The sequence below is a fragment of the Suncus etruscus genome, chromosome 10 (assembly GCF_024139225.1).
Source record: "Suncus etruscus isolate mSunEtr1 chromosome 10, mSunEtr1.pri.cur, whole genome shotgun sequence".
In the NCBI taxonomy this organism is placed as follows: domain Eukaryota; kingdom Metazoa; phylum Chordata; class Mammalia; order Eulipotyphla; family Soricidae; genus Suncus; species Suncus etruscus.
The window spans coordinates 40779983-40806028 of record NC_064857.1 but is presented as its reverse complement, the minus strand read 5'-3'; the positions used below and the strand labels follow the sequence as shown (position 1 = coordinate 40806028).

Sequence of the window (26046 nt, the reverse complement as noted above, 5' to 3'; positions counted from 1 at the left end):
CCTAATTGGGTTTCAGTCATAGGTTCATGTGAACAAAGTGACTAGTATGGCTTAATATTTTAAGAACTTAAACTTTATGTGAATAATAAGAATTTTGATTGACTAGTGTTGGAGTCTAATGAAAATATCCACATTTCTCACTCAGAGGCATTCTGTTGAATGCATGTAATTGCATTAGGGGCCTCTTAAGTATAATGCTAACTATCCAGTTAGTAACTTTGAGTGGACTTTGTTATGTAGAAATAAATCCTTTACTCAGTTACAGTATGAATATTATAGAATGGTTTCTGAAAGTCAGGCTCATCTCAGGAGAGGCTACCATTCAGTGAATAATTAAAATGACACTCTCATGTCTTATGAATTTACACACTTATTTCTGATGTTGCTATTGTTAATAAAGTAGACAGGGTCAGTATGATAAGATTTGTGCAAAACAAGTTCTAGGAGCAAAAAGATGACTATCCACTTTTTGGCCAGTAGAGCAAAGCTCAAGCTTATAATTTGGAGCATCTAAAAGAAATAAGTCCAATGGCCATCCTTCACCAAATCCAGGTGTTACCCAATGACATCTCTAAACCTAATTGTTTCCTCTCAGTCAGCTCTGGAGCCTCTTGTTAGGCTTCTCCACAGCAGGTTCCCCTGGAAATAACTGATGATAACAAGAAAATGGGTATTAATGAGAGTCAGGGCCAGACAGATGATGGCTTTAGGAGTCAGAGCTTTCTGGGAACAGAATTAGATAGGTGAAATTCATCTTTATTGTTCAAGACTATTGATCCTGTGAGTTTGTGCTCATTGCAAAATCATGGCAGAGTGTGACCATTTTGAATGAGACAAAAGGGTCAGGAGAGGAAGAGTTAATAGGAAGAAGGAAATCAGGTGACAGACCATAGAAATTGCAAAACTTGTTTTTGGAGGAGGTGCTCTAAGTAACTGCTTAGGACTTGGGGGCCACTCTCGGTGATACCAACTCAGAAATGAGTCCTGTATGTAATCCAATAACTACTCAAGCCCATCAGTTCTGACAAGCCACCATGTGCACCATATGGAAGAGGGATGAGACTACATCTAGCAGTACTTGGGGATCATGCTGAATTGGGAATTGAACCTATGTCCTAATGCACCAATGCAGTTCTGGCAGTTTGTGGACTATGATAGCAGAATCAGAAATTAATTAGTTATTAATTAGTTTGACCATACTACTGAATATCTTGTCTTTTTATTTTGATGTCTAGGCAGATGGAAAAACTGCCAAAAATTAGGTTTAACACTGTGTTTGAGAATTTCAAATTTAACTCTTTTCTAATAATTAGAAGACTTGGGGTTGGAGCACATCCAGTGCCAGTCTTTGCTCCTTTGTGCTCTGTCATGTTCCTACTTGCTTTCATTTTCTTTGCAGCATCACTGAGGCAGCTTAGCAGCCAAATGTGACCCTCAAGGCAGGCTTGGGTGCTCTTGTTAGAGTGTAAAAGCAATCTCTAAACATCTGTAAGTGGTGTTTATGTTTTACATCCTTGACTTATCTGATCAAATGTGGCTGAGGAAAATGACATAATACAACTGTTCTAATCTAAAGCCCAAGAGGACCAAAAAATATTAAAAGAGACGCGTAAAATAATATGAGTAACATCTGCATATACCCCAGTTGCTAGAATCAAGAGAGATGATACCGATAATCTTACCACTGAACTCTTGATTTGACTAAGGCGTAGCAACCTTTGAGCCTAACCTTACACGTAGTGTCGGACTGTCAATTTTACTTGGCTGCCTCCATGTGTGAGACATCTTGTCTGAGAGATTTTAATTGTACCATCGAGTAAAACTAAAATGCTGATAGCGACACCCTGAAATGACTACCTAAGAACCAGGTTTAGTTTTATATGGTCTCCTGTTTAGAGTTATTAACTATATCGAGGAATAAATGTCTTTTAAATATTTTAAAACATTACAAAACCCACAATGTAAAGTTGCCATGCGGCAGCCAAAAATAATACATATGGCATTCAGGAGAGCAGTTGCTAATTGGCTGCTGCCTGAGAAAATGGTACACTTGGCGTCTACTTAACACTGTGGGTTTGGCAGAAAGCCAAATTTGGGGTCAGGTTGTTGTGAATGAAGCTGCATGTGGTTAGGGAGGAGTTAACGTGATTCATGTCTTCGGAGCCGTGGCGCACCGAGCAGCGTGCAGAGGCCTAAACTTGCCAGTCTTCCTCTCCCTGGCCTCCCACCAGCTCACAAGGTGCTCCTCCTCACAGAAGATCCTCTGCTGCTTTCCCCTTCATGTGAATGAAGTCATTACATTTGGAATCTTTTAGTAGGTGGTTTGAAACATGAGCCTGAAATGTCCTTTTTATTTTTAACAGAAGGAATCTGGAGAGGAGGTAGAAGTTGAGGAATTCTATGTGAAATACAAAAACTTGTAAGTAAATTGTGACTTCATTTTTTTTAAGTTGGGGATATACTTTTAAGCTGTTAACTTATTAAAAGTTGCTGGGAAAATTATGAAATTTGGGACTTTTGGTTTGGTTTATTTAAGCTAGATGACCTACTAGGTTTTTGTCTTTTCTGCTCTGTGACTATAATTGTTTTGGACAACATGTAATTGGTGTGCAGTTGCATAACTTGTATATAACCAAAACGTTTTTAACAAGGACAAGAAATATCTGCAGTAATAGAAAAAAATGAACAAACTAATATTTGTTTATCCTCTGAAAATGAGTGTTACTACGGTAGACACTCTCCCATTTTTTGTGCATATAGGATGCCAAGCATCACACAAAAACCCACTGTTACACAAAGGTTTTTAGAGAACATACATCACTCATACTAAAGGCATAGTGAGCTCTGATTTAGTTCTCTGGGGCTTTTATTTTCAAGTTTTTGTTCAGTGAACTTGAATTTTATAAATTGAATTGAAAACCACAGAGAGTTATTGTTTTGCATTGTAAATGTTAGCAGTATACATGGTCTAAACACATTTTGATGAGTCAACCTATAGTTTTTAAAATCAACTAAAAATTCTGAAGGAAAAAAAAAGATGTACATCAGGTAACTTGATCCCAACACCAGGACTGATCTGTTGAAAGCAGAGTTAGGAGTAAGCCCTGGGCACTGCTGAGTATGGCAAACATACATACATACATTCATGCATGTATACATGCATGAAAAAATAAATATACTGTGAAAGTTCAGTGAAATAGTCTGGCAGTAAAAGTGCTGAGTAATCGCTGATGAGTACAGATGCAAAAGTCCTCAACAAAATCTTAGTGAACTAAATACAGCAGCATTTCAAAAATACCATACATCATTAAAAGATGTAAGTCTTCAGATAGTAAGACATGATAGTATATATGAAAGACCCTAAAAATTCCTCTAGAAAGCTCTTAGAAGCATTAAACCAATATAGCAAAGTGGCTGCCTGTAAAGTCCACTCACAAATATCTCTTGCATTCATTTATACAAATAATATATACAAATATATACAGGTAATATATACAAATAGAAGAGAATGAGGTCAGAGTCTACTTCATTCAAAATATGGTCCCAAAACATTAAGTTCCTTGGAATAAATTTAATAAAAGAAATGAGAGCTCTTTATCATGAAAGCTATATATATATATATCATTTAAGGAGAAGATACAAGAAAAGGAAAAAGTTCCATATTCATGAATTGGAAGTTTTTGTTGTCAAAATAGCTGTCCTACCTAAATTATTACATAGATTCAAAGCAAATTGATTTGACATTCTTCAAGGACTTACAACATTTTTATGGCTCTAAAACACCCTTAATATCCAAAGTCAGACCAAGGAATAAGAAACTGAGAGGTATTTTATTTCCTAACTTGAAACTATACTACAAAGCTATAATGATCAAAACAACATGGTACTAGCTAATTTTTAACAAAGAATATGGACTCATGAAGTGGAATGAAGAAAGACCCTTCAACAAATGGTTTTGGGAAAACTGGATAACCACATGTAAAATTAAAATGAATCTGGATCTATATTGCAAATGTTACACAAAAGCCAATCTATAGTGGATCAAAGACCTTGAGTTCAATCCAGAATCCATAAAGTTATTTGAGGAAATATTAGCAAAGTGTTAAGATTTCTACTTCACCAGTGATAGGATTATATGGCAACAGAAACAAGAATAAACAAGTGGTACTACATCAAATTTAAAAGTTTCTACATGGCAAAAAAAAAAAAAAAACAGAGACTAAAAGTAAAGGACACCTGAGTGAAGGGGAGAAAATATTTACACTCAACAAATATCAAGTAAATGTGTAATATCCAAGATACATAAAGAACTCACAAAGGTTTTAAAAATCCCAAAACCCTATCAAAATTGGGAGAGGACATGAACAGATGCCTCTCTGAAGAAGACAGGTGATCAATATGAGCATGAAAATCTGCTCATCATTACTTATTAGAGGAATGTAAATTAAGATAGCAATGAGATATTACCTCACCCCAGAGAGAATGGCAAATATCTAAAAAAATGAGAGAGAGAGAGAGTCAGTGTTGGCAGGGATGTGGCTAAAAAAAATCTCAAGCACTGCTGGTGGGAATCTTGTCTGATTCAGTGCTTATGGCAAAAGGTATGGAGATTACTCAGAAAAATGAAAACAAAGCTGCTTTCTGGTCCAGCAGTTCCATTTCTGGGTGTCTTCTCCCAAAATACAAGACCACTCATTTAGAAGGACAAATACACACTATTGTTCGCCATGACATTTGGCACAGTAGGTAGCCTATGGATTCAACCTAGGTGTCCAATGACAGATAAGTGAATAATAAGGTGTTTTTAAATATATATTTATATATTTTATAATATATTATATAATATATACTTTATATGTTATATATAATATATATTTTATATATTTCATATATATTCTGTAGAATACTTAACAGATGCAAAGAAATGCAACTTGGATGGAACTGGAGAATATTGTGTTAAGTGAAATAAGGCTGAAAAAGGAAGACAAATACTAGGTGACTTCATTTTTCTCTGGTATATCAGATAATGAGGAGGTATTATACATATCAAAGCAGGATGCCTAAATAACCCCTAGCCATAGATTATAAAAATGAGACAGAATGGGAATTAAAGAAGAAAAAAAAGAAGAAAAGAAATCAAAGGAAGATAGAAATGAGAAGCTTCAGGTACATTGGTGTGTAGAGGTGAGGTTTATATATTTTCTTAAACCATCACATCAACAACACTGAGAGCATGAGATCCACAACAACCAAATTCAAAATGTCCCCATCAAGGAGGCAGGCAGGGGTTTTAGACATTAACCTAGGGACATTGATGGAGCAAAGTTGACACTGATGATAGGAATGGTGTGGGAACATCATATGCCTGAAATAAAACTGTAATTTCATAAATCATGGTGCCTTAATTAAAAAAAATTGTCGGGCCAGAGAGATAGCCCAGCAGTAGGGTGTTTGCCTTGCAAGTGGCCGACCTAAGACCAACGTTGGTTCCAATCCTGGCATCTCGCATGGTTCCCTGTGCCTGCCAGGAGCAATTTCTGAACACAGAGCCAGGAGTAACCCCTGAGTTTCGTCACGTGTGGCCCCAAAAAACAACAAGCCAAAAAATACAATTGTCTATTACTGAGTAAATATTAGATGTCTTCATTTTATGGACAGTCTAATGAGTTAATACATGTGGAAATTATGTATATGGTTTTATATTGTCCTAAAAGGAGGGCGAAAATGGTTTATTTAGGAGTCAGTGTAACCCATAAAGAACAAAAGATAGGGACTTTGTTCGGGTAGGGTGCAGCAAATAGGGTGCTGGCCTTGAATGCGGCCAACCTGAGTTTGATCTGTGGTATCTCATGTGGTCCCCCTGAACCCACCAAGAATGACCACTGAATGCTGAGGCAGGAATATGGCTTGACCACATACTGCTGGTGTGGTCCAAAAACCAGGGGAGGGAGCTGAGTGGGGGAGAATAAGACTCTTATCGGAGATTTACCATATCAACAGAGCAAAATAGTTTTGAGTGTCAGCTACCCCAAAATAGCACTCTTAGATAGACCTTGGCCCTGAACCATAGTGAGGCAGTGGCACCTATGGTGCTTGTCTCATAGGAAAATCTAGTTTAGATTCCAGGGAAGCCCTGCATCCTTGCCAAGGTTCAGCTACCTGGCCACAGAAGACCAATTGTGTGAGATGAAGCCTTAAGTTTTCATAAAATGAAGTTTTTGTTAACCTTTGATTTCTACATGAGTTCAGACTTACAGAAAAAAAATCGTGGAAATAGAACACAGAATACCTGGTTTTCTTTTTGAAATAAATAAATTGTGAAAAAATACCAGCAGATTATTAAACCCAGTAATGGTACTAAGTGGTGATTACTTATCTATCTTTCCAACTGAATTTGTTGGGTTTCTATATAATAAAAAATAAGAGCTTTGCCTTCTTGCTTAGAGTTCTGAAGGCTTGTGGAGTGTTAATTATTGGGTCATAATCTTCATCATTACTTTTGTTTGCAAACATTAATGAAAGCAAGAAATGGGATCTCCCAGGGTCAGAGTGGTGGCGCAGTGGTAGGGCATTTGCCTTGCACACGGCTGACCTAGCCAGAATGTAGTTCAATCCCTCAGTGTCCCATATGCTCCCCCAAATCAGGAGCGATTTCTGAGTTAAGATCCAGGAGTAACCCCTAAGTGTCACCAGGTGTGACCCAAAAAACAAACAAACAAAACAAAGAAAAGAAAAAAGAAACAGGATCTCTCTATTAACTACTAGAATCAGTCACTGTTCCAATTATCTTTGTTCTGGACTCATTGAGAAACTTAAATTTTGTGTTCTTAGTGTGCACAAGGTTGTTGGACCATTGCTCCTACGTACTGTCAGTAGCTAATACAAAGATATGTGTGATATAGATAAATATATGAACATATCTATCTGAAAGTTACATATAGGCATACATCACAGGTATATATTTATTATAAAACATATCTGTAGCTGACTACACAGATTATAACAACAGTTTTAATAAAACAGTGCCTTGAAGTTGATGCTTCCAATTTTATTTCCAGGGCCTGAAGAGAGAAAACAAGCTTTGTATTCAGCCAGTCTTGGTGTTAATCCCAGCACCATATCTGATCTCTGAGCCCTGCCACTAGTGATCCCTGAGCACAGATCAAGGAGTATGCCCAGAGCACAGCCAGTTGTGGACTTTTCTGTCCAAAAATAAATAAATAAACCCTATTTTATTTCCAATATTTATTTCATATTTTATTATAATATAAGATTTATTCTGTACTTTCACCTTTCAATATTAATATCATATTCAATTTGTAAATTTTGGCATGAAAGTACACATATATATTCAATCTGTATGGAATATATTAGCTTTCTGTTATTTGCCTTTTCTATGCCCTAAAGAAAGAGTACAGTATCAGTACATGTTTATACTTTGCTTTTTCCACAGTACAATATTTCAGAAATAATTTGACATCCGTGTTATTCATTCCTTGTCAGTATGTAGTAAGTACTTCATTTTTGTGGCTATATCATAATTTAAACAGTTTCCTTTTAGTGTAGGTATCTAAGTGGCTTCTAATATTTTTAGGTACAAGTAACACAGTAATTCATATACTCATGATATATATATGTGTAAATACACACGCACATATATATATATATATATATATATATATATATATATTTCTGACCAATATTGCCAAGTTTCCTTCCATAAGAGTTGTTTGATATGGCATTTCTACCAACAGTGTATGTGAGTATCTAATTACTAATGATCTTGCCAATATAGTGTGTTGGTTTAACCTTTTGGTTTTTTGTTTTTGTTTTAGGACCACACTAGTGGTACTCGAGGCTTACTCCTGGCTTTGTGCTTTAGGGATCACTCCTGCAAGCCATATGTTGGGTTGGAAAATAAACCCAAGTTGGTCATATTCAGGGGCAAGCACCCTTCCCACTATATTATCTCTCCATCCAGCCTTGATTTAAACATTTGTAAGAAATAATATTTACTGTCATTTGATATTATTTTCTTGTGAATGAGGCAAAACATCTTTTTATATAATTCATGGCTATTTTGTATAGCCTGTTTACCAGTTGTGTCTTTTACCTAAGTGTCCTCAAACTTTTGAAACAGTGAACCAGTGGACTGTTCCTCAGGCCTGTGAAGGGCCAGACTATAGTTTAAAAAAAATAAACTGAACAGTTGTAAACCTTGGGCCATAGTTTGAGGACCCCTGCCCCAGACTGAGAGGAGGATGGGGGGGGGGGGAGAGGGAGAGGAGAGGAGGAGAGAAGAGGAACAGTCAGACAGAAAGAGGAGTGGAGTGCAGTGGACTCAAGCTCTGCACACATCCCAAACATACACACAGTGGAACCTGAATGAGTTGGCAGCTAAGCAGGATAGGCAGCAATGGCAAAAACATCCAGTGGTCCAGACTGGATAAATGTCATCTAGCCATAGTTTGAGGACCCCTTTACCTAATATTACTTCTTTCCTCAGTTTTTAAGAGTTTTATTATATACATGGAAAATTTTTTGTGGCAGCATTTTCTTTCTGTTTACTTCCAGTTTACTCATAATTTTATTTGTTTCTTGCATTGTAAATTTAAAAATTGCAGAGATGTATTACTCTTTTCTTCTGTTGGATCTGACTTGAATCAGTTGGAAAACCTTTCCCAGGATTTAGGTAAAGAGGAATTCTGCTGTTTTCCTCCAGTGCATAAGTGATTTTATTTTTTGTAAATTTTAATTTTTTGTACCTCATCCACTTGGTACTTAATTCTCAAGATAAAGAATAACTCTGATTTTCTTATTCTCTAAATACTGTTGTTTCAGTATCATTATTTAAAACCCATCTTTGCTCCAGTTCCTTGAGATGTAACTTTCATCATAACTAAAATTACATATTTATTTAAAAATCTATGGGGCCGGAGAGATAGCATGGAGGCAGTGCATTTGCCTTGCACACAGGGCAGTGGTTCGAATCCTGGTATCTCATATGTCCCGTCCCCGTCCCCCCCAGCCTACCAGGGGCAATTTCTGAGTGCAGAGCCAGGAGTGAATCCTGAGCACTGCCAGGTGTGACTCAAAAACCAAAAAAAAAAAAAAAAAAAATCTATGTATGTGTTTTATTTGTGAATCTAATAATTTAATTTATACTGCATTAACTATTTATAGGATAGTAGTACACTATTCCTTATAGAAATGTATGTAAGTGAAATTAATTTTAATAGCATAGATGAATGTCCTGAATTTTCCTTTTAATTTTTAAAAATATTATTTTATCTATTTATATGTAAATCCCATTCTGATTTGTTTCATAAATGCACGTTCACGCTTTACTTACATTGTGATAAGTTTAGTGGTTTATAATGTTGGATCATGCCAAAAGAAAAAAGTATTTCTCCAGATCATTCAGGTCTATTTAGTATTTTATACAAAGAATTTTAAATATTCCTTTGCATAATTTTTGTGGTGATGCCTCACCCAGAATTGCTCAAGGCTTATTCCTGGCTCTGTGCTCAGGGATCATTCCTGGCAGTCTTGGGACATCATGTGGGGTTCCAGAGATTGAAAGCAAGCATCCTACCCACTATCCTATTGCTCTGGCTACATCTTCCATAAGTTTTACAATTGAGTCTTCTTTGACATTGTCTTATAACTGGTCTTTGTGTGAGTAGAGGCTATTAATATGTTAATTTCATATCTTGCCGTATTACAGAGTTGTTTTACTGTTTGAATTAGTTTTCTAATTGCTCTAGGATTTTCCAACTATGCATTTATATCATCTACTAATAGAGTTGGTGAAAATAGCTCCCTGTTTTCTACTTACTACTCTCCTCATTTTTTCCTTGTCTACTAGCTTTGGCCAATACCTAAAATATGATGTAATATGGTATTGCACGATAGTGGAGTTTAGGAGCATTCTTATACTCTTTTCAATCTTTGTGGTGAAAAAAGTGGGTCTTTTTCAGTTGATAGAATCAGTGACTCAAAATTTAAATTTGAATGTATATTTAGAATCATTTAAATTGTATCTACAACTCCCAGTTACAAACAGAAAGACAGAACCCACTTCCTGAAGTCACTATTCACTCCACATCTATATTCAAACTATTTTAGCTTCAAAGATAGTAAATGCCAGGCAAGATCAGAGTGCTAACTGTACACCTATCCTTTTTGATCAAGTGAAGATGAAACTAGAATTGCTGTTTTATTTTTGTTTGTCTATTTGTTTGTTTGAAGGCTACACCCAGCAGTGCTCAGGAGTTACTCCTGGCTCTGCATTCAGAATCACTCCTGGCAGATCAGGGATCATATGGGATGCAAGAGATTGAACCAGAGTTGTCAGCATGCAAGGCAAACACCCTACCCACTAGATTGTCACTTTAACCCTAAAGCTGATATTGTTTATTGTAATAATATTTGTTTCTGATTGTGAAAATTTAGAAAATGCAGAGTAAAAATTACAGCCCCAAACTAATCACTAATGTTTTGATGTACTATATTTACTGTTTTTCTCCGTAGACATGTTAAAGTTTGTATCTATATGAGGCTACTTTGGGGAATGCATATTAGATATTGCACAATCATAATCCATATAATAGAAGTTCTTTAGTTATCATTGTTTTTGAAAGATTGTATAAAGTTTCCTAATTGCTAGAGGAGTAGTAGTACATTTTGAAAGAGGTATATATTTGATCACCTCATTTCTTTCCTAAGAGACAGCTAAAGCAATAGAATAAAGCCTTGGGAGGGGGAAGAGGGTGAAGGGTTGCAGTGGATGTTGTGTCAAGCAGGCGGAAAACAATGATAGAGAATATTGAAATCTCAAGTCAAAACAGGTCAAAGGACAACTGTCTCTCATAGGCCAACTCGGGTTCAATCCCCAGCATCTCATATAGTTCCCCTTCCCCACCAGGAATAATTCCTGAGTGCGGAAACAATAGTAAACCCTGAGCACCACTGGGTGTAGCTCAAAGACAAACAAAAAACCACCACAAACAATAACAACAAAATAGGTCAAAGATACATTAGCTATATGCCTATGAGAGTCTAGGAAGTTAAAATTAGGTGGAAAACCTTCACATTACATTAGCTAGGACTGGTGTAAAAGCAGACTGAAGTGAATGTGAAAGGGAGGGTTCTTGCCTAATACAAGGTAGACAGGGTAGATTTTAGTGACTAAGAAATTCCGAAGGGACCAAGGACCATCATTTTGAACTCCTATAAAACTAGGCTGGTAGTACAACTGACTTGAAGACTGGTGTGTGTGTGTAGGGAAGCAGCAAACCATGTTGTTCTAGGACTGTTAAATTAACCTTTGTATTTTAAATTTTAAATCTTTGTTAACTTAATAAAATTACATTATTTCTCAATGATAAAAGACTTAATAAGTCATCATTAAGATCATCTTATAGTGGCTATTGCTTCATATTGAAATATATAATCCATTCACTTATGAAAACAGCTTATTAAGTTTTTTTAATGGGAGGTCAAAGCTGGAACAAAGGCATAGTTGTTCATATTATTTTCTTTTTTGTGGTGGGGACACACCCAGTAGCACTCAGGGGTTACTCCTGGCTCTGCACTCAGAAATCACTCCTGGGAAGCTCAAGGGACCATGTGGGGTGCCAGGGGCCGAACCCAGGTTAGCCACGTGCAAGGCTGATCAACTGTGATCCTACCAACTGTGCTATCACTGCGGCCCTCTTTTCTTATTTTCAAACAGCAATTATATTGTCTATTACTCAGCAGCCTATAAGTAATTAACAGGTGATATTAATTAATCTGTTTTGTTGGATTTTATGAATAACAAGATATGATAATGGATTAATTTCTATGTTCTTCAAGTATCTTCTTTTGTCATTTTTAGCTCTTATCTTCATTGTCAATGGGCATCTATAGAAGATCTGGAAAAAGATAAAAGAATTCAGCAAAAGATTAAACGATTTAAGGCAAAGCAGGGCCAGAACAAATTCCTTTCAGAGGTATGAAATACCTGGTTTACTTTCTTCCAGTACTTACTCTAATGACATGTTCCGAATTTTGAATTTTAATGCAGTATATTGTTAGGTAAAACTAATTCGCTTCATTTGGTGCTATTACTTGCATATTGGTAACTAGCTATTACTATACAAATTTGTAAACAGGAAATTTCTCGTTCTTCCTGTTGCTTAGTTTAGAAGATACTAGTCTTTTTGATACTGTGTGAAGTAAGATGGTCTGATTAAAATATGGTAGTGAAAATACAGTTAGTAGACAATGAAAAAAATCAGTATATTTTTGCAATATATCAGGTGAAATACTCTGTAGCAGTGGTAGTAAGTACAAGTTCTGAGTTTTATGAAGGTTTAACTTCTATTGGGATGATAAGTAGCAGATTTCTTTTGTTCAAATCAGCACCTGCACACAGAGAGATTACCAAATTCATTCTCACAGTTGATGTGCTGCAGTGTCCAGATTGGTGTAATATCTTTGCCTGTCCCCCTTTGTCTTAAACTCTTAATTACAATGAGACCAAAGGCAAAAAAGAAAACCTGCGTTTTTCAGATTTGACAAGTTCACCTTAACACAATTATACATATCTTAAAAATTATCTTTCCAAGCTCCTTATTAATGTGACTTCTTTTGGTCCCCAGTTCACATCTCAAACAAATGAGAGAGAATTCTCCCCACTGAAAATTTGGATTATTTTTTTATTTTCCTCTTTACCAGGATGTAAAACTAAAGAAATCTGAAATGGGATATAAAATAACCCTGTTGACACTCTTCCCCCACCTGGTTTTTGGAGTTGGGCCAAAGAAATGTTCAATAATTTTATGTCATAAGAGTCTTACACTTCCAGGTGTCAAATCTAGGTTCTTTTGGAATCTGATTTCCGTGTTTCCAAGAGGCAGATTGTAAGCCATATATTAGACAAGATATTACAGGTGTAGATAATGCCTACATATCAGCATCATTGATACTCCAAGTATGAATAAGCATCTTTCCAATCTGTAGTGAGGTTCTCAAATGTAACTCACTCTTTTCCCCTTGAAGAACCTTGGATAATTCTTCCATTGAAAGATCTGTTTGTAAGAAAACACTGAAATATTATTTTCTTTCTCATGTCCTTATTAAACTGAGTTTAAATAGTTATGTGGCATTGGACTCGCTGAAATTTTAGCTTCCTTAAAAAATTAAAAGACAGCATTTGCTCTGCTCACTTTTTCTCTGGATCTGTGTTAGGAAAAAGGGAAGAATGTCTGGTCAGCTCCTCAAGCTTTCCACAGCCTTCTCATCCTTATACTCTGGTTTCACCTGGGAAGTTTATTTAGTCTCTGTTTCCTGGATTCAGAATCTATCCAGGAACTTGTACCTAGCTCTAGTTATATCACTTGACTCTTGAATATATAATTAACCAGCATACAAAAATAGAAATTCATTATCTTGTGGGTACGTTGGCAGCTGAAAAATCTTTAAATTTTGTCCTGAATAGAATTACATAGACTTGCATCTGAAAGGGTGATCTGGAGTTTAGCAGTAAAGATTGGCTTTTTCTGCCTTCTCTTTATAAATATCCATACACCTATTTTTATGTCCCATAGCTGATCGTGGCTTAAGATAATCTGGTTTTGCTACTTTGGGACTTTTTCATTCGATCTTTATTGTATTGTTATATATTGATACCTACATTACTCACTCAAAGAATAGTATTGTAGCTAAGGCTTTCAGTTCAGCAGTGAAAGTTGATGAAGAATGAATGGTCTTGAAGATAGCTTCTACCATCAGACCTACTTTAAGAAAATATTAACATTATGTTGTATATGAATAACATATTATGTGTTAAACTCTAGAAACTTTGGACAAAGCTATCACATTAGTATACTAACACTTTAATAGAACTTTTCGATCACTTTTGCCATAGTAATCGACTATATAAAAGTGTGAGGCATTGAATACATGCTCTTTCTTATATTTCTGGTTTTTGTTTCATAAGTCACAATTCAGAACATTTAAATCAGGCATTTTTGATAGGTGTAGTAACCCCAATAAAGTTATTCTGAGTTAGCTGTGACCTGACAACTTACCTTCTCAACCTACAAATCAGAGGAGAAGGCATCTAAGTGACATCCGATATGTTTTTGAGAAGCATTTGTTAGTTATTTTACGGATTCATCTTGTGGAACATATACCTTATGTCATATAATGGATAGTTAGTGGCACTGCAAGGGCTGAGCATCGCACCTTGGTCCATCTCATTGAACCACTGTCCTGGTTAGCTGACAATCTTTGGAAGACACCTGCTATACCACCTGAGCACATTTGGGAAGCCCCCTATACAGTTAGGAAAAAACTCCCTAAAATTATGGCATAGCTTGTATCTTTGAACCAAATTTATTCCTTTTTTTTTGAACTAGATTTAATAAGCAAGCAGCATTACTTTTCAAATATTGTTAACATGTTGACTTGATTTAAGCCTCACTATACTTGATACTTTTAACTAAACATTTTATGTTGAGTACAAATAAATCATTAGAGCACTTAGATTAACAAGAGGACTCTATTTAAATGAGGTGTTGATATTGATTGCCAGAGATCACCAAAATCATAAAGTCTATTCACGCAAAAATATGAAACTCACTGGTTTCAATGTTTTTAGCTTTCTAATAACAGTTTGTTGATGATGCTCTAAGGCATCAAAGAACTTCAGTAGTTATGAGATTCCAATAGCATTTACTGTGCCTGGTTTTAATTCCTTATTGCAGGCTGTAGTTTTAAGAATGCTAAATGCATTGCATGCTATAAGCCTTTTGGATTGCTCATTAGTGAATTGTAATTTCACACTTCATTTAAAATATTCTTAAACATTCTCTCACAGTAAAGAGGTTTCACACAGTAATTAAAAGACCCAGTTAACAAAGTCTGAGAAGTCTGACTTACTCATGGGGAATGATTTTGCTAAATTGTAGCATTTCAATTAATATAATAGAATTTACTAAATATAAATTTTATATTTCTCTGACCCAAAATAGTATTGCTTGGTGGTAAGGGAAATAATGTTTGCTCTCAGGAATTAAACAGACATTAAAACTTTTATTTTTTTCTTTTGCTGCAGATTGAAGATGAGCTTTTTAATCCAGATTATGTGGAGGTTGATCGGATAATGGACTTTGCCCGTAGCACAGACGATCGGGGAGAGGTAAGATTATTTATGTTAGGGGGCATTGACTTGGGTAGCTTCTGTGAACTTATTTAGAATGATGACGCATCTTAGGACTCATCCTGGTTATAGCCGGAAATTGTGCCATATTTTATCTAAATGAACAGAATCATCTTCTATGCATATATTTCTATAACTAGTTTCTTAAAAAGAATGATAAACAGGTTGACTTTATTAGTAAAGTGAAGGAGAAAGCAAGATAATGTTTATATTCGTGTTAAGAGGAAGTGTTTGTACTTTAGAAAGCTAGAGGGTAAAACAATTCTTTGGGTAATTTAGATCAATAGTCTTTCTTTTGTCTCTAGAATATACTTGAGTTTGAATCTTTGAAACTAAGGAATAACGAATGATTTGCTTGTGACATTAAAACATTTTGCTCTGCTATCTAAATAAAAATATATGTTCAGTATAGGTTAAACTAGAAATGTGCTAAAAAATAGGTTATTGAAATTTCATGGCATGTAATTTAGGAAAAATGGGGTTTTTACTGTGGGCTCTCACTAGACAAGATTCAAATACTTTGTATGGAAAACTTAACTTATATAAAGACACCCAGGGTTGGGGCCGGAGAGATAGCATGGAGGTAAGGCGTTTGCCTTTCATGCAGAAGGTCATCGGTTCGAATCCCGGCATCCCATATGGTCCCCCGTGCCTGCCAGGAGCAATTTCTGAGCATGGAGCCAGGAGTAACCCCTGAGCACTGCCGGGTGTGACCCAAAAACCACAAAAAAAAAAAAAAAAAAAAAAAAAGACACCCAGGGTGAATTGGCCTGTCATTGCCGATAGATAAGGTTCAGGAAGTTATTAGGCTTATCTTTACTCTTACTGCCCTAACACATATAAAGAACGTGTATATGTTCTTTGCAACCTCTAGGAGTATAGAACAATGTAGAACATGAGATGCTAAATCTGGGAGTGCAAAAAAAGAAATATTTTATGTTATTCACTAATAAACAAAGTTAATCAATTCCACTAAGAATTTAGATTTTAATTATATCTGCTGTTAGATAACTCAATCCTATAAGGGAAATATATGCATAAACAAAGGTTTGTGTTTGAAATTGAATCTAGGCCATCACAATGCAAAGCGTATGTTCTCTGAGTTACATGCCCAGCCCTAATTCTTGTTTGCTGTTCAGTTTTTGTGCCACACTTGATTGTAGTAAGCTTGGGGAAATCAAGGGGTGGGGGCCATGGGGACACTACTGGGTGTGCCAGGGATCCAATTTTGATCAGTTGCATGCAAGGCAAGTGCCCATAATACTTGATTCTATTTGTAGTAAACAGACCTGCAGTCTTTATAACTAGGAACTTCTGTGGACTATACCAATTTTAAAACATTTAATAACTCAAATTTACAACAGCTAGTATTGTACGTGTTGATACATGAAATAAAGTACTGTTTTTTATATGTATGTATATATGTGTGTGTGTGTGTGTGTGTGTGTGTGTATAATTTTGTCAAATGAATTCACATCTGTTTTATTTTAACCTCGCCAGCCTGTAACTCACTATCTGGTGAAGTGGTGCTCACTGCCTTATGAAGACAGCACTTGGGAGTTAAGGCAGGACATAGATCAAGCAAAGATAGAGGAGTTTGAGAAACTTATGTCCAGGGAGCCGGAAGCAGAACGTGTGGTAAGAATTGGCTAGTGGTAGTGGGTTTAATTTGAAAATAGCATGGTGATGTGGTCTTTGAGAAACCACTAATGGGATATGCTATATTTGAAACAGGAGCGGCCTCCTGCTGATGATTGGAAGAAATCAGAGAGTTCCAGGGAGTATAAAAACAATAACAAACTCAGGGAATACCAGTTGGAGGGAGTGAACTGGCTACTTTTCAATTGGTACAACATGTATGTTGACTTTTTTTTTTCCATTTAAACCTATGTAACTTGTTTCTCCTTGTAGTTATTAAAATACTAGTTAAATATAACAACATTTTAACTCTTGATAAAAATTGAAAAACATCAAGTATCGGAAGTATGCTTAAGATTTTCTTACTCAAAAAGAAGTAATGCAAATTGACATAATTAAAGCAGGAATGATTTTTACTTGAAAACTTTGTTTGAAATATATTTTATTGAATATAGGCTATGCAGATATGAGCATATAAGCATATATTATGTGAAAAGGAAGCAGATTCTATCATGTATACTCATGAAACTTTCCTTGTTTTATTTCCTTCCCAAAGGCGAAACTGCATTTTAGCAGATGAAATGGGTTTGGGAAAAACTATCCAGTCCATTACATTTCTCTATGAGATATATTTGAAAGGAATCCATGGCCCTTTTTTAGTCATTGCCCCATTGTCCACAATCCCCAACTGGGAAAGGGAGTTCCGTACCTGGACAGAGTTGAACGTGGTTGTGTATCATGGGAGTCAAGCTAGTCGTCGGACCATTCAGTTGTATGAAATGTACTTCAAAGATCCCCAGGTAAAACATCACAAGTGATTTTCTTTGTGTATTATGTGCAGCTTCAGGGGATAGAAATTTAAATAATTTCAGTGGCTGGAAGAAGAGGTCAAGATTTTACAAGTGAGAAATTTGCCTTAGATTTCTTACCAAATACTTTTTTTTTTTTTTTGCATTACAGGTTCACATGTTATTGATTGAAACTCTTTTCTCATAACTTTGGTTTTCCTGGATTATTAGAATGAATGAAAAAAAAAATGTACCTTCAGTGACCGCTGAAAGTCAATCCATACTGCTAAGGGTTTTATTTAATAAGCCTGAGAGAAAGCTCAACTTGAAAAGTTAACAGATACTATATATAGAAAGAATATTTTGTTCCAGTCTTAATAGAAGAGAAAGTATTAGGAACGTAATTTTGAAGAGCACATTGAGTGAAATAAAGCTAAATGGGAGAATTTATACTTTGGTCCTAAGAAGCAATTACTATGTATTTTATTTGTTTTTTTGTTTGTTTGTTTGTTTTTTAGTGAGCAAGATAGTTTTAATTGAAACTTACTTAGAGAGGTGTGAGGAGAGAACAAGAGAGAAGTGTATGTTCAAGAGAGAACACAGACTTCTCCAGAGTGGAAGTAAACAATCAGAAAATCATAAAGAAAAGTGAGCAATATATGTATTCAAAGAGAATACAGGCTTGAAGAACAAGCAACTATGATGTTTTTTTGTTTGTTTGGTTTTAGTTTTGGTTTTTGGGTCACACCCGGCAGTGCTCAGGGGTTACTCCTGGCTCTATGCTCAGAAATCACTCCTGGCAGGCTCGGGACCATATGGGATGCCGGGATTTGAACCACTGACCTGCATGAGAGGCAAATGCCTTACCTCCATGTTATATCTCTGGCCCCGATGATGTGTTTTTTTAACTTGTTCTAGTTACCTCAATGATTTTGTTCCATGAAATGCACAGTGAACATTATAAATAACATAATAGAAAAGAAAGACGAGTATGTGTAAAATAGTTGTAAGCCACGAGTAATAAACAGAATTTCTACAACTGGTAGTAAACCAATTGTCAAATTTTTTAAGTGCAAAATCTGAGCATAATTGAGAAAAGAATATATTTAAATTCATTTAAATTTTCAGTTTAGAAAACATTAGATGTCCATATGAAAAAAATGCTTTTTTATTTTAGCATTTTGAAAGTAACAAGTTTCAAAAGTAAAAAAAAGTTTCTTAAAAGTAGCTCAATGATACTATGTTCTTTTACCATCACAACAAATATGTAGTACATAACTACAGTGGCCATCTAATGTGTGATACTTTACTATGTGTGGCTTGTAAGGAAATTGGATTCTTTTTTTTTTTCTTTTTTTGTTTTTGGGTCACACCTGGTAGTGCTCAGGGATTCCTCCTGGCTCTACGCTCAGAAATTGCTCCTGGCTGGCTCAGGGGACCATATGGGATGCCAGGATTCGAACCACCATCCTTCAGCATGCATGGCAAACGCTCTACCTCCATGCTATATCTCCAGTCCCAGGAAATTGGATTCTTACGTACAAATTGATAGCTGCTTTTACAGAAGGAGAGTTTTTAAGCAGTTATGCCATAATAGTTTAAAATTCCATAAAGTACCTTTTAGACACAAAAAGGGGGGCTAAAAATGTCTCTCTTATGTGACCTATTCCTCCTCAAAGTTACTGATATGATTTTTTTTTACTGCAAGTAATAATAATACAGAGTTATTCCCATAGGGCCGAGTGATAAAGGGGTCCTATAAGTTTCATGCCATCATCACTACATTTGAGATGATCTTGACTGATTGTCCTGAGCTGCGGAACATCCCATGGCGCTGTGTGGTCATTGATGAGGCCCACAGGCTGAAGAACAGGAACTGCAAGCTGCTGGAGGGACTCAAGATGATGGACTTGGTCAGTGGTGGTAACCGTGGTTGCACTGAACTCAAATAAAATTGTTTTACTGACTTGATATTGCCACTAGTAGGAATTGTTACTTGTAAAGTAACAATCAGGACTGTTAGGACTGATTCCTATAAAGGATGTTTGCAAAGCCTGTCAGATATTACCCCCCTCCCCGAGTTTTCATCTGCAAAACTATTTTTGCTTTGTTATCTTTCTGATTCCTCCACTGATAGCCTGTATTGGTAGTTAGATCACAGCAGAGTAGGTTAGTCATGGTGTTTTCACTGCAATAAGTTTGCTTTCCCCTTTCACTTACAAATACTATCACTTCATAAATCGTTGGGCACGCTCTGCTCCGTGATCATAATGCACTTAACTTCTAGGGCTCATAGGTTCTGTCAGACTGATGCCCACAGGATTTGTAAATTCAGGTTCTGGGCCTCAAGCAATAGTACAACAGATACAGTGCTTGCTTTACATACTGCTAATCTGGGTTCAATCTCTGGCACCCCATAAGGCCTCCTGTGTTTCACCGGGAGTGATCCCTGAGTGTAAAGCCAGGAATAAGCCCTGAGCATTGTAGGGTGTGGCCCTCAAACAATAAATAAATTCAGTTTCGGGGCCGGGTAGGTGGCGCTGGAGGTAAGGTGTCTGCCTTGCAAGTGCTAGCCAAGGAAGGACCGCGGTTCGATCCCCCGGCGTCCCATATGGTCCCCCCAAGCCAGGGGCAATTTCTGAGCACATAGCCAGGAGTAACCCTTGAGCGTCAAACGGGTGTGGCCCCCCAAAAAAAATAAATAAATAAATTCAGTTTCTTAGATGGGTTGATCTTCCAAGACATAAGTTAATAACTGGCTCCATTAGATTTGGATGCCATTTTAGGCCAGGGTTCTAAGTAATTCTGTTTTCCTAATTAGACATTTCTAGATGATTTTTCAGAGAAAATATTTTAGAAGGATTGGGTTGATAGTGAAAAGATCAACACATACACACACACACACACACACACACACACACACACACACACACACACACGAACGCACCCCTGGGTTAGGACCCTGTTAGCATTCATTTGCTCTCTTATCTGTGGTCTCCAGAATATGGTTAAACATATGCAAATGAGATAGGTATAGTGGTTGTATTTGATTCTCTTGATGACAGTTTAGCATTACAATGAAGTGAACCTTTATTTGTAGCTAAACACTGATGCCTATGAAATACCTGTATTCTGACTAAGAAGCTGTCTTTACAGTTACCCACATAATAGAACTTCTGACAGCTGGGGTGGCCACACCAAGTACTGGTCAAGGGTTTTTTTCTGAGGGACCATAGATGATGGCAGGGATTCAAATCAGAGTTGTGCTCACCACAGCTGCATGCATGCATGCCTTACTCTTTTATTATCTCTTTGGCCCTTGATGGTTTGTAAATAGTCCTCTATTGGAAATAATAAATTTTCCACTCAGTTTATTTCCTCCCAGAGAGTAGAGTTTTTACACAAAATACTCTTTCTTTGGCGTGTAAAAAATTAAACTCAATCAGACAATTTATTTGTAACTGGCGACTTCAAAGGATTTTTTGGTGTTGAGTAGTAATTGATTGTAATCTGTTATTCTGATACTCTTCTCCTTCTATTGCAATAATCTCTAGCCTTTTTCAAATAGTCATAGAATTAGAATATAACATTGTATTTGTCCATTTCTGAACAACTTATTTCCTGGTATTTTAATTCTTACTTTAATAAAAGAGTTCTTAGGGCCGGAGTGATAGCACAGCGGTGAGGTGTTTGCCTTGCACACGGCCAACACAGGAAGGACCCCGGTTCGAATCCCAGCATCCAATATGGTACCCCGAGCATGCCAGGAGCAACTTATGAGTGCAGAGTCAGGAGTAATTCCTGAGCACCGCCATGTGACCCAAAATCCAAATAATCAAAAACCAAAAAAAAAAAGGTCTTGAGGACTTTTTGTTTGTTTGCTTGGTTGGTTTTGGGTCACGCCCGGCAACACTCAGGGGCCACTCCTGGCTCTGCTCTCAGAATCACCCCTGGCAGGCTCAGGGGGACCATATGGGATGCCGGAATTTGAACCACCATCTGTCTGTATGCCCTACCACTGTGCTATCTCTCCAGCCCCATAGCACTTCTTATTTTTTAAGTAAATTATAGTGAGAATTTCAGGTAATAATTGCATCTAATTATGAGTAGGGACCTATTGTCACTTGCACTAGACTAAATCATAATGAGGTATACTTGAGATTATCTGTATTCTCAGAGTCTTCTTATCAGCTCCATGTCTCAAAGGCATTGTTGTGAAGATGATAGTTGAGCAAGATACTGGGTCTGCACTGTCTTCCCGAGAGTTCTGGGAAGCAGAGTCAGCTCTTTGTCCTGCATTGACAAGGAAGAGATGCCTGGAGGTGGTACTACTATTCCTCCTTAATTGTATTTTCTCACTTTCATTGTCAGAAGGTCTGACAAGCCAGTGGGTTGACATGAAATGACTCCATCAGAGTTGAAAGAATAACAGTGTTGTTAAAGCAAAAGTGTTGTTAAGAGCAAAAATAATAAAAAGTATACTTTTTAGGACTTGATATTTTCTGATACTGTGTATATTTTATTGTATCTTATTTAGTACTTACCCATTTTCAAAGGGAAACTGTATTCCATTTCTCATGGAAACTTTGTAGAAGTTTTTATGTGTAATCATCTAGGAAATGTGATTTAAAAAAAAAAACAGCCCTTGAAAAGTAATCAGCATAAAAAAGACCTCTTCTTTTCCAAATATATTTAAAATTAATAATATTTTTCCTAAAATATTTGGTTAGAAGCTCAGGATTTAATTTGGTAATAAGAGATATGAGGAAACTAGGCAGCCCTTTTTGTATCACTATAATCCTTCCACAGCAATAACTTCCTGAATGTGACAGTAATTTTAAGTGATATTAGATAAACTAACTCAGAAGTCGAGTGTGTCAGTGACTCTGATCTAAATCACTAACCTGTGTAGTTACACATTAGAGGATCTTAAATACTTTTGAAGACTCCATACTCTTGATTAATGAATCTGAAGATGATGTTTCATGCATCTTCCTGAGTCAGAGACCTCTTATTCCAAGAGAAAGGAGGAATGAAGCAAAGTTTGACTACTTCCCCTCCCTTTTAAAGCGCTTCAACAACAGATAAGACAGAAGACAAATAGTGAGAAAATGGACATGTCTTCAGTTATATTATTCGTCTAATATTTACTGAGCATGTATACTGCTTGACAACCAAGTCCTATCAAATTGCAAGTTAAGTAAGACTATTCCTTTGAACCTACTAATAATCACTTGGTGAAAAGATATTTTTTAAAATCTGTACTGTGCATTAAATGGGTAGAGAAAGTAGAAAACAGTAAATTCCTGTCATTAACAAGACTGGAGGTCTTGAAGAAATAGCATAGTGAGTAGGGCATGCCTTGCATGTCTCCAACCCGGCATCCTATATGGTCCCCTGAGACTGCTAGGAGTAATTTCTGAGCGCAGAGCCAGCAGTAACCCTAATTGCCACTGGGTATGACCCCCAAACAAACAAATAAACAAACCAAGATTCACTATTGTTAAGACTGGTTACTGCAACAAGCTTCCCATGATAGACATAAAGAAATTGGAAGGCAGGCTTCCAAGTGTGTAAGGAAAGGTGACAAAAGAACGGGGCCGGGTAGGTGGTGCTGGAGGTAAGGTGTCTGCCTTGCAAGCGCTAGCCAAGGAAGGACCACGGTTCGATCCCCCCGGCGTCCCATATGGTCCCCCCAAGCCAGGGGCGATTTCTGAGCACATAGCCAGGAGTAACCCCTGAGCGTCAAACGGGTGTGGCCCAAAAAAAACCAAAAAAAAAAAAAAAAAAAAAAAAGAAAAGAACTTACAAACAGAAAAGCTTATTCTAACATAATACCTCACTTGGATTGAAGAGACAAAGTTAGAAATAGCATCTGTCTTTTGTTTTGTTTGTTTGTTTCTAATGAGATTGTGGGCTTTAAAACAAAATTGGCCTGTTGGCTAGTTTGAATATTTTTCCAAACAAAATTGGTTTTCATATGCTGTTGCATGTATGAGAACTTCTTTTGTCTCTAAAGTGAGTTATGCAGGAAGCAGATGAAGAGATGAAACTCTGGATAGAGAAAGAAAAGGAGCATGTACACTTCAGTTGAATCTAGAGATTTTAGGGAAACACACACACACACTTTGAGGTAAAAGCATTGAAATGTAGGGGATGTACAGAGGCCATGACACTTCAATTGTTGACCTACTAATCCCAAGGAAAAACAGCAGCCAAGTACACTCAAGGGATTTCACAGTTCTAGAGCTGCCCTTGTATGTATCTGTCTGAATCGGAGACCATGATTTTCTTATCTCAGTACCTTCGTGCCTAATTTCTATACATTATGTTGGGTGGATTAACATTAATGAGAAGTAGAAAACATTGATTTCCAGCACGATGCTGTGGTTTTTTAAGAAGCTGTTTCTGTTACAATCTAATCTGCTCTCCTTGCATTCCTGTAGGAACATAAAGTGCTGCTGACAGGGACCCCACTACAGAACACTGTGGAAGAGCTCTTTAGCTTGCTTCATTTCTTGGAACCAAGTCGCTTCCCTTCAGAAAGCACCTTTATGCAAGAATTTGGTGATCTGAAAACAGAAGAACAGGTATTTCCCATTCTACTTTGTAATCTCTGATATATAATTAAATATTAATCTATAAAATGGCAGTGCTTTCATATTGAATGGTTTAAAAATAATAGATTATATCTTTTTTTTTTTGCCTCCTACTTAGTACATTAAATACATTGGCCTTTAACTCTCCTTTCTATAGCCATTCCAAGCCAATTATTATAGAGTTTCTTAATTTGTTTTGTTTTTGTTTTGGCTGTTTTTTGTGGGGTTAATTTTTTTTATTTGGTCTGACTTTATAAAGGACTGTTAAAATTTGTGGCATGGAACAGAGCGATAGCACAGCAGATAGGATGTTTGCCTTATATGTGACCAACCCAGGTTCAATCCCCAGCATCCCATATGGTCTCCCAAGTCTGCTATGGTATTTGAATGTAGAGCCAAAAGTAACCCCTGAGAACAGGTCTGTCGTGTCCTCTCCCCCCAAAATTTTTTTTGTGGCAAGTTTGTATACCTATTTCTGTACTTTTCAAAGGTTGCATTGATAGTCTTTCCAGGTGTCCTTTGTGGGAAAATGTTTTTGTAGTACTTGTTCATTTTGCTTTGTGTGTGTGTGTGTGTGTGTGTGTGTGTGTGTGTGTGTTATTTAACTTGGAGACATTATTCTCAGTATTTTAATGATAAATAAATGAGGTATTTTGAATCAAAAATTGTCATAGTCATTAAAATTATGAGTATTCGTTCTTTATGGGGCTCTGGTATTTGAAATAAGCTGAGAGGTATGCTTAAAATACCACCTCTCTTTCTATGTAAAACTTGTTAATTGAGTTCAAAGTAAATTGTTTTGTTTGTTTTTATTTATATTTACTCATTGGTTTTTGGGCCAAATCGGGTGACGCTCAGGGGTTATTCCTGGCAATGCGCTCAGAAATTGCTCCTGGTTTGGGGGATCATATGGGACATTGGGGATCGAACTCATATCCGTCTTGGATCAGCTGCATGGAAGGCAAATGCCCTACTGCTGTGCTATGCCTTCAGCCCCTTGTTTGGTTTTTATTAAATAAAAATTACCTAGAGTGCTTATTGGTACAGGGACTGAATCACTCCTTACTATATTTCCTCATTCTATTTTGCAACTTCTAGAAAGAAAGAGAGCTGAAGCATAGCAGCCCCATGATACTATCTCTTTTCTTTCTTCATCATCTCTATGACTTAAGATAAATGGAAGGGAAGAGAAATGAATAAATTGGGTTCTTCTTTTCCCTGTGCTTTCAAGCATTTATAGCTTTTCAAGACCCTTGGGCAGGTGCTGTAGTTCATGTGACATGGACTCATTTAAACTTCATGCAATTCTCTTATTAAAGCTGAAAGACTGGTATTTATAATATGCATCCTAGTTTTGGCAAAGGAAAGTAAACTGCAAGTAGATAAGATAGTCCTGACTTCTAATATTAAGATATGTTTTATTTTGCAAATAAATCATGATATCAGCATTTACCTAAAGTCCTTTTTTAGGTGCAAAAACTCCAGGCTATTCTAAAGCCAATGATGTTGAGACGCCTGAAAGAGGATGTAGAAAAGAACTTGGCCCCCAAAGAAGAAACTATCATTGAAGTTGAGCTAACAAACATTCAGAAGAAATATTACAGAGCCATCCTTGAGAAGAATTTTACATTTCTTTCCAAAGGTGGTGGCCAAGCTAATGTACCTAATCTTTTAAACACTATGATGGAATTGCGAAAATGCTGCAATCATCCATACCTTATTAATGGTAAGCCTGCCCACTTCCAACCTGGTTTCTATGCTTGTCAAAGCACCGGAAATCTTTCTCTTCCTGCAGACTTAAAATTTTATG

At 36.6% G+C, this 26046-nt stretch overlaps 1 protein-coding gene across 1 annotated transcript in view; it reads left to right on the top strand.

The window, feature by feature from the left end:
* CHD7 (chromodomain helicase DNA binding protein 7) overlaps positions 1-26046 on the top strand; it is a 147213-nt gene that overhangs the window by 81077 nt on the left and 40090 nt on the right. The window contains exons 6-14 of the mRNA XM_049781939.1: positions 2364-2419; positions 11882-11996; positions 15107-15190; positions 16712-16849; positions 16946-17067; positions 17406-17649; positions 19374-19550; positions 24084-24227; positions 25707-25962. Of these exons, the coding sequence (XP_049637896.1) occupies positions 2364-2419; positions 11882-11996; positions 15107-15190; positions 16712-16849; positions 16946-17067; positions 17406-17649; positions 19374-19550; positions 24084-24227; positions 25707-25962 (1336 nt within the window). The remainder of the gene's footprint in view (positions 1-2363; positions 2420-11881; positions 11997-15106; positions 15191-16711; positions 16850-16945; positions 17068-17405; positions 17650-19373; positions 19551-24083; positions 24228-25706; positions 25963-26046) is intronic.